This window comes from Myotis lucifugus, unplaced genomic scaffold (genome assembly GCF_000147115.1).
Source record: "Myotis lucifugus unplaced genomic scaffold, Myoluc2.0 scaffold_2, whole genome shotgun sequence".
Classification (NCBI taxonomy): domain Eukaryota; kingdom Metazoa; phylum Chordata; class Mammalia; order Chiroptera; family Vespertilionidae; genus Myotis; species Myotis lucifugus.
Window position 1 is genome coordinate 9,072,132 of NW_005871050.1, and position 13,216 is coordinate 9,085,347.

General features: G+C 44.5%; 1 protein-coding gene across 3 annotated transcripts in view; it reads left to right on the plus strand.

The window, feature by feature from the left end:
- The first annotated feature begins 7,974 nt into the window (after positions 1-7,974).
- ZDHHC9 (zinc finger DHHC-type containing 9) overlaps positions 7,975-13,216 on the plus strand; it is a 32,322-nt gene continuing 27,080 nt past the window's right edge. The window contains exons 1-2 of one of the 3 annotated variants that reach the window (XM_023758083.1): positions 7,975-8,167; positions 9,741-10,041. In XM_023758083.1, coding sequence (XP_023613851.1) covers positions 9,875-10,041 — 167 coding nt within the window. In that variant the 5' untranslated portion in view covers positions 7,975-8,167; positions 9,741-9,874. Of the gene's footprint in view, positions 8,168-8,386; positions 8,576-9,740; positions 10,042-13,216 lie in introns of those variants that run through there. The other 2 variants (XM_006082122.3, XM_023758074.1) reach the window with 2 other exon arrangements.

Below are 13,216 nucleotides of genomic sequence, written 5' to 3' on the forward strand. Positions count from 1 at the left end.
GATAACCTACCCTCACCCTAAGCACACCAGCTGCTACATCTCCGCCTGATAAGCACATAGCTGCGACATTCCAGAGCTGCTACATCCCTGGTGATAGGCTACCGCCCATGGACCCCCTGCCCACCCCTTTCCTCTAGAACAACATAAATACTACCCGCTGTAAAAATAAAATTGAGGCTTGATCAGAACTTTGTCTTGCCTCCACTTCTTCGCGTCTCCTATCCTCTCATTCCTTTGCAGGATTTGGCGCGGTGTACCCACGATGCATGCCCTGCAGGTCGGGGCAGGCCAACACCTTGAACTGGGACTTCTAGCTTCAAGAACTGTGAGAAAACACATTTTTTGTTGTTTAAGCCACTCAGTCTATGGTATTTTGTTATGGCAGCTAGAGTAGATGAATATATCAGTGTATATGCATAACCAATTAAGCTGTTATCAGATAGGAACAGATTTCGGGGGCGGGGGTGGGGATGGGAAGATGAATTTTTATTTTAGAATAAGTGTTTAAATTTCTACAAAAATATAATAGCCAATGGGATATTATTTAATCCAAAACAGAAACACAAGAGGAACAGAGGTATACCGATTAGCTCTAGGTTGGTAGATAGCCTCGTTTAGCTGATTCAGCTTAGTCTGATTCATTTCTCATTTAGAAAAGGGGTTAAGAAACACTTTTAAAAAAACATAAATCACCTTTTGAAAATTAGTCTTCAGTTTACCTTCTGTGCAAATGAATTCAGAGATTAGAAGCAAGATGTGATGGGAGGTGCCAGCAGAGTGAGGCTCATCAGTGGGAATGAAAGTCAATTCCCTGGAGTTGCCAGGGGAAGGTGCATTAGAATGTTGACCATCTACCTTGGATGGCTAGGTCTGGTAGACATGATCAAGTTTAGAAAGGCCTTAGAGGTCAGATAAAAAAGGAGTATATCTTCACCCTAGCTGGTTTGGTTCAGTGGATAGAGCATCTGCCAATGAACTGAAGGGTCCTGGGTTTGATTCTGGTCAAGGGCACATGCCCGGGTCATGGCCTCCATCCCCAGTAGGGGGCGTGCAGGAGGCAGCTGATCAATAATTCTTTCTCATCATCGATGCTTCTCTCTCTCCCTCTCCCTTCCTCTCTGAAATCAATAAAAAATATTTTTTTTAAAAAGGAGTATATCTTCATACTAGAGGCTCAGTTTGGACAAGGGACATTTCCATGTTTTGTTTTGTTTTTTATTTGTGATATTCAGTATTACAGTCACTGGGGTAATAGGGAAATTTTGTGGAAATGGAGTTCTCAATAAAGCATTCTTTTATCCCAAGAGATTTAGTCTCCATTATTATTACATACAAATTCAAACAAGGCAGGGAACTATTTATTCCTCGGTAGAATGGTCTTCTTTTGTCATCTATAACAAAGAAAGCTTAAACCTCCTGGTTAATCAATTATATATCATATTAAAATGTAGCTAAAATTTTGTCACTGCATATTTCAGACCTCTAATTACCCTTAAAATTGTTGTGCGTTGAGGTATATGGATACTGTAGTTAGATCAGTTTCCTTCTGCTTATTTCCATACAATTTAAAGAAAATCATATCAACAGGAACATACCAATGCATACATTAATTTCTTTTTAGGGTTTTTTTTTTCTGTGTGGGATTCAGAGGCTAACAGATTGCCAGAATAACTGAGTTTTGAATATATGAAACATGATAATTTTACGTTCATTTGTAGCTGAGTAGAAGTTTGGCTTGAGATGTAAATACAGTAGTTTTGTACTGATATAAAACTTAATATTTTTTGTGTAGCTAATATATTCATATGGAGCAAAATTCCAGATATAAAAGGGTATACACTAAAAAATTAGGTCTCTCCCACTCCCTTAGCTCCAAGTTCTCCACTTACCACCCCTGAAGGCAAGCACTATTATCAGTCTCTTATGTTTCCTTATAGATATATTCCACAGTGCATTGATTCTGGAATAGGATCTTCTCCCCCTCCCTAGCAGGCTCTCAGTATCTGGCAGCATCAAAATATTGTTCTGTGAGGCAAAACTAGTGCTCTGAGCAGTAACATGGAACAGTGACAACCCTTGCTCCTTCTCACACCCCTCCTTGGAAACCATATTCTCCAAATTGATCACCAGATACTTGTCCAAAACACTTCTAACTGGACATAACACTAACATAGACATATTTATCATGCATACACAACAACCGAAACACCTAACAGATGCAATCATTAAATATTTACTTAGTTGTGCCCTGCTGCTGTGGCTCAGTGGTTGGCATCAACCCAGGAATCAGGAGGTCATGCGTTCAATTTCTGGTCAGTGCACATGCCCAGGTTGAGGAATTGACCCCCAGTAGGGGGTATGCATGAGACAGCCCATCAACGATACTCTCTCATCATTGATGTTTCTATCTCTCCCTCTCCCTGCCTCTCTAAAATCAATACAAATGTATAAAAATATACTTAGTCATGTATGTAAAAAAGTAGGTGCTTTTGGTAGGTTGTAAAGCAAGGAGGAGGTTCTGTTTCTATGTTAGATGGAATCAGTGAGAAATTGTTCTCTCTTTTCCAAGGAGTTGGAGATTTAATCAGAGAGGTGCTGTATAAATGATAGAAGGGAGAAACCCTGGCTCGAAGGTGCAGAAAAGGCATTGCAGGCCTCTCTTCCTTGGTTTGCAGATGGCCACCCTCTTGTTGTCTCTCCACGTGATTGTCCCACTGTGCATGAACACCCCTAACATGTCTTCATCTTCTTAGGACACAAGTCATACTGGATTGGGGCCCCATCCCAAAGGCCTAATTTTAACTTAATCACCTCCTTTAAAGGCCTTATCTCCAAATTTGGTTACATTCTGAGGTACTGGCAGTTGGGACTTCAACATATGAATTTTTTGGGAAAGGCAATTCATCCCCAAATGAACACATACTGTTGTCAGTCACTGGGGATACAGCAGTGAACAAAACATGAAAATCCCCTCTGTTATTGACTTTACATTCTAGTGGGGAGAGCAATAATAAACATGGTAACTAGCCCAGCCGGCATGGCTCAGTGGTTGAGCGTCGACCTATGAGAACCTGGAGGTCATGGTTCGATTCCTGATCAGGGCACCTGCCTGGGTTGTGAGCTCAATCCCCAGTGTGGGGTGTGCAGGAGGCAGCTGGTCAATGATTCTCTCTCATCACTGATGTTTCTATCTCTCTTTCCCTTCCTCTCTGAAATCAATAAAAATATATTTTTAACAAATAATTAAAATATATAGTATGTTAAAAGACGGTAAGCGTTATGGAGAAAAATAAAGTTGAGAAAGGAGAAAGGAAGTTCTGGTTGGGGGGGCTGCAATTTCAAATAGTGTAGCCAGGGCAAACTTCTCTGAGAAGAGGACCTTTGAATAAGGAACTGAACGAGGTGTTAGCAAGCAGTGCAGATATCTAGGGGGAGAGAGATCATTCCAGGCCGAAAGAATAGCTGGTACAAAGGGCTTGCTGGAGAACATGTCCAGTTTGTTCCAGGAACAGCAAGGAGACCCCTGTGGCTCATGCAGAGTGAGCGTGAGGATGGGGTAGCAGCGGTGAGGGGGTAATTGGCTATTAGAATATGGAATGAGGGGGTAGTGGGGTGGATGATTGTATCAGGTCTAGTAAGTCATTGTAATGACTTTGGCTTTTGTTCTGAGTGAGATGGTGTGTTAGAAAAAGCTCATTCTTCCCTGTTGTGTTTCTCTTTTCCTCTCCCACTACTACCACACTCACAACATTTTTGATACTAAATGTGTGAGGAATTTTCTCTACAATGAGCAGTTTTCTGTGACACCAACTGAGTGTCCTACACTTTCACTCAATTCTGACACTATCAGCCTGGAGATAGCATCAGTCCCAACAGATTAAGAGCTCATCTCGCCAGTCTGCTCTTACCCCACTTTAGATGCCAATGGAAAATCCAGGTTGTCATTTGTGCTTCTGACTGATCGGTTATAAATCTGAGCTTCCCATGACCCCCTCCTTGGCTTCGATTAAGTTTATAGAGCGGCTCACAGAACTCAGGGAGCCTTTCCGGTTTGGCTCAGTGGATAGAGTGTCGGCCCATGGACAGAGGGGTCCCGGGTTTGATACCAGTCAAGGGCACATGCCCTGGTTCCAGGCTTGATCTCCAGTAGGGGGCATGCAGGGGGCAGCCTTTCAATGATTCTCATCACTGCTGGTTCTATCTCTCACTCTATCTCCCTTCCTCTCTGAAATAAATAAAAAAATATTTTTAAAAAACCACACTTGCTTTAAAAAAAGAATCAGTCAAACAAACAAACAAAAAACTCAGAGAAACATTTACTTACTTAGGTTTACCAGTTTATTAAACATTATGATAAAGGATACAGATGAACAGCCAGATGAAGGGATACAGATACATAGGGTGAGATCTGAAGCTTCTGTCCCTGTGGTGTTGGGATGTGTCACCCACCAGGTACATGGGTGTGTTCTGCAATCTAAAAGCTCCTTGAACACCATACTTTTGGGATTTTTATGGAAGCTTCATCACCTAGGCATGATCAATTATTAATTCTATTTACAGTCCTCCCTTTTCAAGAGAATGGGGGTGGTGGTGGAAATTTCAGCTTCTAATTCCATGACTTGGTTTTTCAGGTGAACAGCCCTCATCCAGGAGCCACCCAGAGTCGCCTCATTAGAATAAAAGATGCTTCACCCAACCGGTATGGCTCAGTGGTTGAGCATTAACCTATGGACCAGGAGGTCACGGTTTGATTCCCACTCAGGACACATGCCCAGGTTGCAGGCTCCATCCCCAATGGGGGGCATGCAGAAGGCAGCCGATCAGTGACTCTCTCTCATCATTGATGTTTCTCTCTCTCTCTCTCTCTCTCCCTCCCTCCCTTCCTCTCTGAAATCAATAAAAATATATTTAAAAAATAAATAAAAGATGCTCTTATCACCCAGGGAACTTACAAGGGTTTCAGGAACCCTGTGTCAGGAACTGGGGTCAAAGAAAAAGTATTAGAAAAAAAGATGCTCCTATTGTTCTTATCATTTAGAAATTTACAAGGGTTTTAGAAACTCTGCTCCAGGAACTGTGGGCAGAGATATATTATTTCACAGATGGGAAGCCATTGGACAAGTCATGGGTGGCAAGGTGTGAGTTAACATTTAAAATAATCTTTCGTCCTAACCAGTTTGGCTCAGTGGATAGAGCGTCAGCCTGCGGACTAAAGGGTCCCAGGTTCGATTCCGGTCAAGGGCATGTACCTTGGTTGTGGGCACATCCCCAGTAGGGGGTGTACAGGAGGCAGCTGATCGATGTTTCTCTCTCATCGATGTTTCTAACTCTCTATCCCTCTCCCTTCCTCTCTGTAACAAATTAATAAATATATATTTTAAAAAATAAAATAAAATAATCTTTCTAACTGTCGTGTTAATAGAACAAATGGGGCAAAAGTGGGAGCAGGGAGACCAGTACAGGGAGTGTTGTAATACTCCACTTTCTCTAAATGATATGCCTATACTTCACTTCCTCGGTTTACCAGCTCTAGACATTATCTAGTGACTTCCCGCTCAAATAGATGGGGATTTAGCTCACTTACACTGCATCACCATCCTTTTTATTGCCCATTATTTAGTTCCCCTCCCCATAGATAACCATTTTTATTTGTATCCTTTTGTTCTTATGTCTTTTTTATTATCTTCTTGACTTTTATTATCTTTGTTCTTATGCCGTGGTAGAGGAAAGTAGAAGGAGAGATAGAAACATCAATGATGAGAGAATCATTGATTGGCTGGCTCCTGCATGCCCCATACCAGGGACCACTGACCCCACAACCTGAGCATGTGCCCTGACTAGAAATTGACCCATGCCAACTGGGCATCGAGCATTTTTAAACAAGCTCACCAGAATGTATGCCATCACACTGTGGAAGCTTGTACCTTTATTCCAGGGGTGTTTCTAATGCTCACTGAGACTGTGCCTCCCTTTGAAAGAAGCCAACCCTAATTTGGATGCATAAAGTCTGGAGTTTTATTGAAAAGAGAGGAGAAAACAGAAAAGAAACTCAATTTATAGTCACAATTTAGTTGTATGTGTATTAATACTTTCGGGATTATATAAATTACATAGAAGGAAGTCTTATGGAATGCTTGTCCATAGAAATTTTCCTTATTTTTCTTTTAGTGGTGAACACAAATAACAGATTGTATTAAAACAAGCCTGACCTACACAGCCACTTAATCCCAGAGGGAATGTGACCCAGAACAGGGAGGGACAGAGCTCAGGAATGTGTTGCCATGACACATCGATTCCAAGATCCCCTAGGCTTCACCTGCACCTGAGATATGGACAAAGTATGTCTGGGTTTATTTTTGACTGCTCCACAGTCAGGAGGATGGCAGCTGGGCTGACCATGGGCGTCTGGAGTACACAGGCTCAGGAATCCAGGGCTGTGGGAGTTCCTCTCCCTTCCATACCAAGTGTGTACAATATCAGCACCTTCCAGGATTCAAAGGGGGGGAGAATTGGAGACAATGGCATCCATCACATGGTTTATCAGAAAGAAACTGATGGCCCAGCTGGTGTGGCTCAGTAGTTGAGCGTTGACCTAGGAACCAGGAGGTTATGGTTCAATTTCCGGTCGGGGCACATGCCTGGGTTGCAGGCTTGACTCTTTCATCATTGATGCTTCTATCTCTCTCTCCCTCTCATATATACATATATATATATGATTCTAACCAGCATGAGTGCTAAGGAACAATAGAAGCTTTATAAAAACATACTTTCTCCTACAAATTAATTATAACACATTTCTGTCATAAAAAATTACCTAGTGATTTTTTAATCCTTTTAAATGTTTCTTGGAAGGGTGTATGAAAGTGGTAAATGTAATTATCATTAGGTAGCTTTTTGCTACATATCATGTGGGACACAAATAGTGTAAAGGAGAAATAGTTCTTGACATGGTTCTTCAACTAACACAAAAAACTGCTTTGGGAAGACCTTTGGCAGTGTCTTCCGTATTAATTACAAACACCCTCACTCTAGAGAAACTTTATTCAAGCTCAGGTAAGGAGAGGCCACCTTCAGCCCTTTCTCATATTTCTCCTTATATTTGGGAGCCCAGAGCCATACTAGTGGAAACAGACCAGTGCTTCTTAAAGTCCCTCATATAATATCAATGCTATGATTCTGGACTGTTTCCCCCACTCCAATCTTGAACTTCTAAAGGATGTGATTCACTGGGATCAGTAGCAGTGACTCATTGTGGCAATAACTGCAGAGGAAGGGGCAGAAGAAAAGAATGAATGTGTTTGATGGGTGGGGATTCTGCCTTGGATCCTGGCTTCCCCCTCTCCAATTATCATGAACTCTCCAAAGCGAGTAGTAATTTCCAACCTTTTTGACAATCTTTACTTCATTACCTACCTATGCTCTTGTCAGTAGATTTTCTCTAACTTCCGTACTGTCAATTATTTGTAGTAGGTACTGCAAAAATTATTCTATGTTCTTGAGGACAGTTATCTCTTTCAAGTTCCTTTTTATATTTGTTTGCTTTATACCGCAAGAGTAAAATGCCAGTCGCGGTTGCTTTCGTGCAAGTAGGACAGCAGAGGCCCAGTTTGGGTTGAGCACCCGGATCTGAGAGCCAGTGCTGCTTCAGCGTCTCACGGTGTGTGTGGGGGAGGCTGGTCCCCAGTCCTCCCTTGTCCTATCCCAACTATCCTTCACCTCCGTCTCTGTGTAACTATATTAATCGAAGGCGACACTTGACGTACAGGCGATTGGACCCCAAAAGGAAGCTTGCAGCGCTTGGCTGGTGGGCACGAAGCCAGGAGATGGGTGGGGAAGTGGGGCGGAGGCACTGTTGAGTGGCGTTCGGAGTAGCCAATAGTACTTCGGGGCAGCGGTGGTAGGGGCGGAGACACTGAAGCCTATCAGCCAATGGAGGGCGAGCAACTACTGGAGCGACCTGGTGACGTGAGGAGCGTTCCATTCGGCCAGCAGTAGGCGGCTGCCACAGCTGTTTTAGGGCCCCCATCATAGGGGCTCCTTGTCTGGAGGAGGCAGCCTCCGGGCTTGGGAGGAGAAGTCGCTGCCATCTCGGGAGGCCGACGCGGTCCCCTGGGACAGTCCACTTCCTGCCCTCAGTCTCGGGCCGAGTTTGGGCTCCCAGGTTCAGGTAACAAGGGGTGGGGGTTGGGGTCTCCTGGGCTTGGCCGCATGGTGGGCTGCCAACCCCTCCGCTGCGTCGGGACGCGCGGACCTGGGCATTGCCCGGCTCAGGGTGCCAGCGGTGGAGCCTCCAGCCGAGGTGACTGCACGTGGCGGAGCGTGTGTGAGTGTGTACTAGCGTGTGGAGGTGGCGCGCGTCCTGAGCTGCCAGGGGCGGTGGTCCGCTGCGTGGCGGAGGCAGGGCGGGCCTCCCGAGGCCGCGCCCGCTGCCTGTCCCGGACTCGGGCCTTGGCCCCGGGCGGGTGGGCGGTCGCTGGTTCTGGACGGATTTTGATCTTTGTTCTCCCTGGCCTGGCTCCCTTTCCTGGTCTCTTCTCCTGCTGGGCCGGGTTATTGGGAGAAGATTGTTTTCCAGGTTAGTTTTACACAAAGGAAGTGTTTCTGCACCTTAGTGCTCCCTCCCCTTTCCCAAGCCCTCTACCTTCTGATTGCCAGGCATCTCGCCTAGTCTCTGTTTGGACCCTTGCCCTCTCCAGCTGGGGGATGATTTCAAGTTGGCTGTTTCTCATCAGTCAGTCAGGCTGCAGGCTTCCGCCTCAGTCGTGCCAGCGTGGGGCATGTGGTGTCAGTAAGTAGAGGCCACAGCACCGCACCTGAGAGGATAAGAAGGGTGGCAGTGGCTAAGAAAGGTTGGGCTTGGGGATTCAGGATGCTAAGTAGAGATGGTACTTATGAAATATCCCAGAAAACACCTTTGTGACTGTTTTTAATTGCTGCCTTCTTCCTCCCCCTCCAACCCTTTCAAGACCTCTCCTGTTTTAGTCAGCCTTCCACCTATAGATCTGTGATGTGGTTTCATTAAGATTCCCACAAATGTTAGGCTTGACCCCCCAACATTGGTTCATTTCCCGAACTCAGGAAGTTACCAAGGGTTTGATTAGGGGAAATCTGTTTTGAGTAAGTACCTGGATGTGTGTCCAGAGTGTCCAGAACCTCCTAGCTCTGCCAGAGGATGACTTGTTCCCTGGTGTGATTCATATTTGAGTGGCTAATTGAAGAAAGAAGGTGAAGAAGTGGAGGAGGGGAGGGAATGGCTCCTTAAGGACATGAACTATTATTTTTAGTCCTTTTAATGATGATTATAGAACAATGTGGTGTAGTGGAAAGTGCCCTGGATTAAAAGTCTGCAGACAAGTATTTTTACTTAGCTTTGCAGTTGTGTGACCCTGGATAAGTTATTTTCTCTATGTGGTTTTCACTTTACTCATTTTCAACCAATTAATTGGGGCTATCACCTATAAAAACCTTTCTAGCTCCAAGGTTCTATGATGAACAAACCACCAGTATTATATTTGGAACCATGGGGTTTCTTTAAGAAGATATACTAGCCCTCTTCTTCTTTTTGTCTGGAGAACCTGTAAACTTTTCTCCATTTAGAGGACAAACATAGATTGGAAATAAACTTTTCCCACTTCCTCACCCCCACCCTTTCAGGCTTGCCTTCTGCTTCTGGGGAAGGAGGATTGAACTGCATTTTCATGTTCCTGCCTCATTTTTTTTTTTTTGGTCTTTTTTCTTAGGGTTAGAAGTTGGACTTTTGATGATGTTTGACCCAGCGGCAGCAATAGCAGGCAACGTGATTTTAAAGTTGAGCTCAGCTTCTGTTTTTTCCATCTTGTAATCACAAAAAGCATCTGGACCAGGAATTCCAATCATGTCTGTGATGGTGGTGAGAAAGAAGGTGACACGGAAGTGGGAGAAACTCCCAGGCAGGAACACCTTCTGCTGCGATGGCCGTGTCATGATGGCCCGGCAAAAGGGCATCTTCTACTTGACCCTTTTCCTCATCCTGGGGACATGTACACTCTTCTTTGCCTTCGAGTAAGTTTCCATTGAGTAGAGTCACCTGACAATGATTACTTTGAATCTAGGGGAAGAACCTTCTTTCTGGGAAGTTTGTGGGTGGTCCTTGGATGGTTGTCACTGTCCTCTTGAGCAGTGTCTATAGATTATGTCAACTGAATTCATTGCTTTATGCTTATAGCAGAGTATGTGTTGCGTAAAAAGACCAAGACCTTTGATACCAATATTATAGCACTGACTTGGGGCTACTCCTGACACCCTTGGGAAATAAAATAACTTGTTTTTATTACTTACCTCCCCTTTTCAGTGGTCTCCTTAGGTTTTTAGCGACAGGCTGCCTCTTCCCCACTCCTCCCAAGCCCAGGGGCACCCCTTGTGGTCATAACTCCACCCCACCGTAGTCACCTATTCTGTTATTCTGGGTCCTATGTACTTTAGGGATTAGCTCTCAGCTAGCTATTAAATTGAAAAGGTAACTGAATTGGGAACCTGCAGATTGGTTCCAGCCTCATCTATGCTACAGACTAGCTGTGTGTGTGGCACATATGTGCTTATTAACTGTGAGTTGTTCTTTTATTCACTTAAAATCATGCAACATAACCCTCTATTTTGTGTGTGCTTGATACCAGCCTTGGAGTTATTTTTTTTCTGTGATATAATAGCCAATCCTAGAGCCACTGTTCTGTGTAGGGCACCTGCTAGGGAGGTGGCTAGTTGGATTCTAGGATGCTGTGACATCACTGCTGGTTGTTCTGAGAATGCTATGCACTCTGGGGATGGGAGCAATGCTAATTGGTCTGGGGTTATTATGAGGAGGGCCTTGAGGAGCCAAGAAGTGTGTGTAGACTGTGAGCCACACCTAACTTGAGCCTGCACTCATGTACATGTAGTTCATGTACATGAGTGACCTGGAACTGGAGTTTTCAAGCTGCAGCATAGCCATGGCAGGGAAGAGAGGGCTCTTTGGCCAGCCTTTGTGGGTAATTAAAATGAGCTCTGGTCTCTTGGGGCTCATTTTTGTCTTTCTTCTCTAAGAGCTTCAGGCTTTTCCAGTGCATCAAGAGTGATTTTTTTGAGCTGCTTTGCTAAACTTCTTGATGGTTGCAGCTGGCTTGAATAACAGCAGGGGGAGGAAGGGGACCCAGTTTATAACAGGGCTAGGAAAGTAAGGTCAGAAGAGCTCTTTGTCAAAGGCACTTTTGCTGCTATTGCTTTGGACTTTGTGAAGTATTTGGCAGAGTCAGGCAGTTTGGTCATGGCTTCTTAGCTGCTTTCCAGTCTGAGTCTCATGGCGGAGTGTGTGTGTGTGTGTGTGTGTGTGTGTGTATGTGTACTTGTGTGAGGTACAAGTGAGTATGTGCAGTCAGGCAGCCATATGCATAACGTCAAAATAATCCCCCCCCGCCCCTCCTGACCCATCTCTTCAAGTTTTCTTTCTTTTTTTTTGTTGTTAATCCTCACCCAAGGATATTTTTTTCCATTGATTTTTAGAGAGTGGAAAGGAGGAATAGAGACAGAGAGAGGAACATTGATGTGAGAGAGACACATCTATTGTTTGCCTCCCGCACGGCCCTAGTCGGGGCCAGGGATAGAGCCTGCAACTGAGGTACGTGCTCTTGACCAGAATCGAACCCGAGACATTTAAGTCCATGGGTGTACGCTCTATCCACTGTGCCAAACCGGCCAGGGCTCTCCAAGTTTTCTTTGCTTTATTCCTGCCTTGCTTCTTTTTGGAAGTGCAGAGCTGAACTCTGGTCTCTATTATCCTCCCTGAATTGTGCGTCATCCCTGTGCAATCATTAGCTCTTTTTGCCTCTACTCCCACCCCCTTTGCCTTGGGGTTAATTTGTTGTGATTGAAACCATGAGATTTGTTTCCTGACCCTGAGTGAGCTGATAATTCTGGGCCCAGGAAACCTCTGGTTTGACTGGCTGGGGGATTTGAAATTTGGAGCTATTGGTGTTTGGTCCTTTTTGTATCTGGGATCCAGACAGAGTCTGATTTGGGTCTGTACCACTTAGACCCAAAGGCTTCTGAAGAAAACTGCCTGTGGGATGAGCTTATAATTAGCCAAGTTACAGTTTGACAGAGTCAGGTTGTATTTTCTGCCAAATGACTTTTCCCCCCAAGTTATTTCTCACACTTTGTCCTCAGATATGAAGGGTGAGGTTGTTTGTAAACTGCTCAGAGTTCCAGATGTCTGTGCAATAGAGTAAATATTTTTTAGGGTAGGGCTGGGGAAGGGAGAAGAGGGGAGGAGAAGGAAGTAAATATGTTAGCTGAGGAATGGAATGGGGAAGTATAACTCTGACCAAAGGGGAGAGGACCCTGGTGATGAATCCTTTTCACTGAGAATGGTGGAATCTGTGTTTGTGAATGTGTGTGTGTGTGTGTGTGTGTGTGTGTGATATATATAGACATACAGACACACAGATACTCTACATGCTGACTGCCTTGTGCCTTGCCAATGACAGACTATACAAAGGAAACCAGCATGCCTCTGAATAATGGAGTCACTTTCTGGTCAACCTTTTTCTTTGAAGTCTGTAATTTACTACCAAGCACACAGTGGGGGATAGGGTCTGGGGGGTAAAATATGGGCTCCTTCGATAGTATTAGAACTTAGGGAGACCTCAGAAAGTCAGCTGATCAAGCTAGGTGAGGGTGACAAAGGGCTGGTTATTTTCATCAGTTTGTCCAGAAGCATAGACATCACTTCCTTTGGCTGCTGCATTTTTGCCTTGGGGAAGAGAGCCCAGATCCTGATGCGTATCTGGATCTGCATTTTAGTAATAGGGTCTTGCTTGCAGCAGGTGCTTAGGAACAAGTGTGAGTTGATTTATAGCTGCCTGTGGCACAGCCCTGGGTCAGCCAGATGGCTTGAGAAATCTGGTCAGGCATATGTGTGCCCCTTGATGAAAAACGTGCAGTGCTAGTAGTGCCAATGGAAATAGTTTTATTTTTGGATTTTGCCTTTACATGTTTAGACTTCTCAAAGGTGGGACTTGTACTTTTTAGTGGACAGACAGTAGGTTGAAGACATAGAATGAAAAGAGATTGTTCATTCAGTAGCTACTTAGCTCTGTATTGTTCAAAGTGTTTCTAAAGAAGCCAGGTGATCATCTCTCAGGCTGCTGTCACAGAGTGGTTTTTGCCCGGAATGGGAAATTGGGCTAGATTGTCTGTAAGCCTC